This window comes from Phalaenopsis equestris, unplaced genomic scaffold (genome assembly GCF_001263595.1).
Source record: "Phalaenopsis equestris unplaced genomic scaffold, ASM126359v1 Scaffold199415, whole genome shotgun sequence".
Classification (NCBI taxonomy): Eukaryota; Viridiplantae; Streptophyta; class Magnoliopsida; order Asparagales; family Orchidaceae; genus Phalaenopsis; species Phalaenopsis equestris.
In genome coordinates this window covers 174,878-179,972 of record NW_018219290.1, presented here as the reverse complement: position 1 = coordinate 179,972, position 5,095 = coordinate 174,878, and the positions used below count along the sequence as shown (strand labels likewise).

Genomic DNA, 5,095 nt, shown 5'->3' with positions numbered 1-5,095 from the left:
TCCGATCGCTTGAACCAGATAACTTCTTCATCAATCTCTCTCTCGAATGGTCATCAACCGTTAAGTTCGGTATCTTACTTCCAAACCATTCATCTGCCTCAAGATTTGTGTTGTCATATTTTACATATACACGTTCCAAGGCGTTAAGTAGGTGTTATATAAAGTTTAAGACAATTAGATATTTCTTTTTGGTAAAATATGTTGTACTAATTTCAGTTACAGGGATTGTTCATTAGGTAAATGGGTTATTTAACATGAAAATTACAGCCATGAATATCAACCAACATAACAAATAAGAGAGGCCAAGAAGCATTGTTTTGTCCCAAGGAAATATCTGCTTTGCCGACTTATCAAACATTTTCATAAAAAGGATCACCATGCTCTGCATAAAAATCAGAACAAGAATTAAACTCTGTTGCACATAAGCATCAACACTGCATAAATATTTGGTACTTGTAATAGCCAACACTGCTAGAATTTTATGGTACCGTGAAAGAATACTTGGAAATTAGTATAATTTTAAAAAATAACATTATAATTTTAATTTTCAATAGTGTGGAATAAATAAATAATTAATTAAGATACCTCCTTGCCTACCAAATTGGCTGGCTTCCACTTCAATAAAGGATCAATTAAAGATTTGCCATTCCTTCGTGTTTGTTCATTTCATGCAAGCAAAATGAAACATTCAAATCATTAATAATAATAAGAATAATAACAACTTGGTCATTAAATCATTTCATTTCTATGCAAACATAGCTACCCAATCTTACCTTAGAAATATCCTTCCATTATACACATGTGAAGAATCCAGCGTACAACCATGCCCCAAATGCAAGTCTTTATCCTTCCATTCTACACAATATATTCTTTCTTAATAAAACCCTTTTAAGAAAAAAGTATTACATTTTTAAATTCTTTAATTAACTACATACCTATCTGCCATCTTAAGCCAAAATCTGCTCCACCATCAGCGGCAGGTCTTACAACAAACTCTAAATGCTTCTTAAGTAACGTAACGAAATGACATATCATTCCATAAATATGCTAAAATATGAATAAAATCCCTTAGATCAAACTTACATTAATAAATGCGAAAATACTTTTCGCATAAATAATACCTCTTTTCCTGAGAGAATAAGCAAGGCAGGTAATCTGAAACTAATATTTGGAATTTCATCACCAACTAATAATTCCGGTTCTGTCTCAGCTCTGTTTCTCTTCTTATTATGAATTTTCTGACTAACCTCTTCTCTGTCACCTAAGTCTTTTCTGCTGCAGCATCGGATGGACGGTGACGATTTGTTTCTGAAGCTTCTATTGAATGGTTGAAATTTTAGATTTTTAGGCGGAAGAAGGTGAGTATTTATTATGGAACGAAATGTTTGAAGATGAAATGTGGAGGGCAAAATTTGCATGATTTATGCGAGTTATAGAGATTTGATAATAGAATGGAGGGATGGTTCAAGTTTTAAGGCAGCGAAGCGATAGGCAGAAATAAAATTGAAGTTAAGGATCATATCAGAAGGAAGCAATGCTTGACATGCATTATTTGGTAAAGGATAATGTTGGCTAGATCATTATACTGGAGCAAGTCTGGAATATCACTGGGAGTGCACTAATCTTAATGTTGAGATGTGATTAGGCTGTAATCGAGCAGGGTGGAGTGGAGTATGTCATAGTTTGGATCTGGATCGGTCATACTATAAAGTCATGTTTAGCTCAAGCTTAAAGGAAACTTTTAGTGGTGTGGTCATACTTCGCTTGCTTAATTTTGTAAATATTTATTCTTGCTTGAACTTGAAATATTTATATCAAATGGACAAGCTTTAGCGAGTTAATGAATAAGCTAAAACTTAGAATGAGTATATAGTTTTTCATATAAAATTATTAAAAAATAAATTTTAAAATTTAAATTATGAAGCAATTAATTTTTTGAATTAGTATATAACCACTTTTCATCAATTATAAAAAAATATAAGTTGCACGCAAGTTTTCTTGTAATTAAACAATAAAATTTACTAATAAACTAATTCATTAAAATATGTGTGTATGTGTGCGCGCGCGCACGAGCAGCCGGTGGCCTGTTGGTTGGCAGCTTTGGTGTAAGTCCCCTCTGTCCCGAGTTCAAATCCATCTCGGATGAATGAACACATATGGGGTGAACGGACACGTATTGTCGTTCAACTTTTTTTAATAAATAAATAAATTTATATATATATATATATATATATATAAATCACAATAAAAATAGAAATATTATTATTGAATTCAAATTGGGTTACAACAACGACTCTTCAAACATGAAATAAGTGATAAAAATCATAGAATAACACAAGCAATCACCTCTAAAGCGTATACTAGGGTGGTAGAGGTTGGTTAGGTGGATCATAATGGTTGACCAGGGTGGCAGCAGCATAGGAATGTTCGTGGCAGCGAAAAGTAAGTGCAAAAATGTAGGGACAACATGTTTAGAGGTTGTCCTAGGTGGTGACAGCGGGGAGTGGGGGTGGATTACGATGAGACAGTAGGAGGGAGGCATTCCCTAGCTCTCCTGGGCAACAGCGGTGCAGTGGGAAAGCTAGGAGAGTAGGGGAAGATGTTACTACTAGAAATAGGGCATTCGGGGGTTGGTGTAACATTATGCTAAAAATCTATCATTGGTGACACTTCTTAGAATACTCAAGAAAATCTTGAGTCATAAAAATACAATAATACCCAATCCTCTTAATTTTTAGTTTAATCGTTGGGGCGTATTGTTGCAATCCGCAAATACCCTCATTCACCTCACTCATGACCTTATGGGTCTTTTTTTTATCAAGATAGTGGATCCACATTTGATCGAATTAACACTAATATAACATGTTATTCAGGACAGTGCATGAAAAGGCTTTCCTTTAGGTCTGAGCCGATAAGGAGTGATCATCCATGAGCCTGCCTTGACTAAAAGTTTATGAAATTCTGCCACCAATCTTTAATTTGGTTAGCATAAGCAACAAGAAATCCATTGAATGAGTTGGAAGGTAATATCATGGGTATATCTAAGAGCAGAAGTGACAGGGATTGGACAACTCCTTGGCCAAATGAGCAAGGCATTTGCCTTCCTGTTCATGGATCGTGAGATCCTAACATGGGTCACATCGGGAATATTGGTTAGTAAATCTAAGACCCGGTGGCGATAGCTCAAAATTTTATGTTTTATAACCTTATAAGCACCCGTAAACTCGACTTATCACAAGCTAAAAATCACCTTATACTTTGATTCTCTTCACATTTATTAGAATGGAAAGCTCTAACCTAAGGATTAGCACTTCTTACTGCACTTTATTATTGGTCTGAGGTTCCTTCAAGCATTAAGAAAAATGAAGGATACCTCACTCAGGGGAGATGAAAATAAGATCGATCTGTTCCTTAAAGCAAGGGAAGTCTCCCAATGGATCCTCTTTCAATGAGGATGCACCATCAAAATAAGTTCCCACTCTGGGTCATTTAACTCCAACACATTCTCTTTCAGGAAGACATAACCGAGAGGCGAGTCAGCCGGTATGGGGTAAACTGTTAAGAATTTCACAAAATCCTGGCCCTTAACAACCCAATGTATTTTGAAATTAATATAAACTTGAAAAGTCAAGACCCATTTGGCCAGATGTCCTAGCAAAGTTGGAAGAGTCATTAGATACTACAACACCTAGGATCTGATGGATGCGATTAAATAACATGTAATGCTTCTTTATTTAAACCATAAATATCATGAATATCAATGCCAACAATACTTTTTAATTAGTGGATATCTTAGTTCAATAGGTATAATATGTCAATTAAGGTAGTACAAGGCGTTCTCCTTCCCCTTATTATTCGCTAAATGACTAACATCTCCCAGATAAGTCAAATATGAAACTCCAAAGAATGGCTACCATACCCTTAAGAGAGCTCAATTGTGTAAAGATCTTAAGGGGCTCCATCTCATGATAGCTTTAATCATGGCAGGCTCTATCTCAATTCTTCTATAATAGATGACAAAGCTAAGGAACCTTTCAGAAGAAAGGCCAAAGGTGCACTTCAATGGGTTCATTTTCAAGCCAAACTGCCTAATATGTCTAAAGCCAACTCGTAGATCATTTATGTAGTCCCTCTAATTGAATCTTAATGACCACATCATCGATATAACACTAGATCTGTTTATGCAACAAGTCATCACACACTGATAAATAGCCCTGATATTTTTAAGGCTCAGAAGCATAACCATCTTTTCATCAAATTGGTGCATAATATATGAATTTGCAGTTCACTACACCAAGTTTTGAAGATTAATATTATCATTTCAGTGAATTTATTTTTTGACAACTTTCATAGATGTAATATACAAAACTTATGCTTTATATTTAGAAAAAAACATCTTGATTACCCTTCCAATCTTTTCTACATATCACATATAAAAGCTAGTTGCAATACATTAGAACCATGCTTTCTTCAATTTGGATTCACCAATAACATAAGCCAATGTGAAGAGACCTTTATTACTACACAAAGAGTTTGTAGATAACAACATACTTTGATATTTATACTTAAAGTGGGAAGCATCAAACCCAATTAGATTTGTACAACCTATAAGGAATCCATTGATGCAAACTTTAAAACTCACAAAAAATCAATTGAAGGATAAATCATGTCTACAGTAGGTATATGTAATAAGAGAGCCATAATTTATGTTAATAAATTTAGCTCTCAGTGTAGAGACCCACTTGTAATTCCCATCTGCATATTCAATTATTTTTTTCTCTAGCTTCTTCTCTTATATACTATAATTTTATGTATGGTAAGGATATGTTATAAGAAACACCTAAAATATATAGTGTTTATGTACACAATTTTTATACCTATTTTTGAGATATTGCGCTTTAATGGAAGGTATTTGTGTGTTTTTCTTTAGGTACAATCAAATTGATGAAAAATGGTGAAAGGAGTGAAAAAAGATTAAATTTAGAGCAAAAATGAAGAAGGTGTGCAAAAGAGCTGTGGCGTCTAAGTGTCTAGAACTGGTGATTAAGTGTCAGTAAAACTGAGAAGGTCGTGTCTAAGCACCAAGTACCTCGCG

General features: G+C 34.3%; 1 protein-coding gene across 3 annotated transcripts; it reads right to left on the bottom strand.

Annotated features, from left to right (window-relative positions):
• Window positions 1–6: 6 nt before the first annotated feature.
• LOC110035724 lies at window positions 7–1,615 on the bottom strand. 3 transcript variants are annotated; one of them, XM_020740004.1, is made up of 5 exons: window positions 1,122–1,615; window positions 936–1,047; window positions 774–855; window positions 586–649; window positions 7–382 (listed from the first exon to the last, which is right to left on the bottom strand). In XM_020740004.1, exons 1-5 carry the CDS (start codon window positions 1,416–1,418, stop codon window positions 233–235), a joined length of 705 nt encoding a protein of 234 aa, XP_020595663.1. In that variant the 5' UTR covers window positions 1,419–1,615; the 3' UTR covers window positions 7–232. The 3 variants fall into 3 exon arrangements, with proteins under 3 accessions (XP_020595663.1, XP_020595664.1, XP_020595665.1); XM_020740005.1 differs by having other exon boundaries at window positions 598–649; XM_020740006.1 differs by having other exon boundaries at window positions 1,248–1,615.
• Between the last annotated feature and the right edge of the window lie 3,480 nt (window positions 1,616–5,095).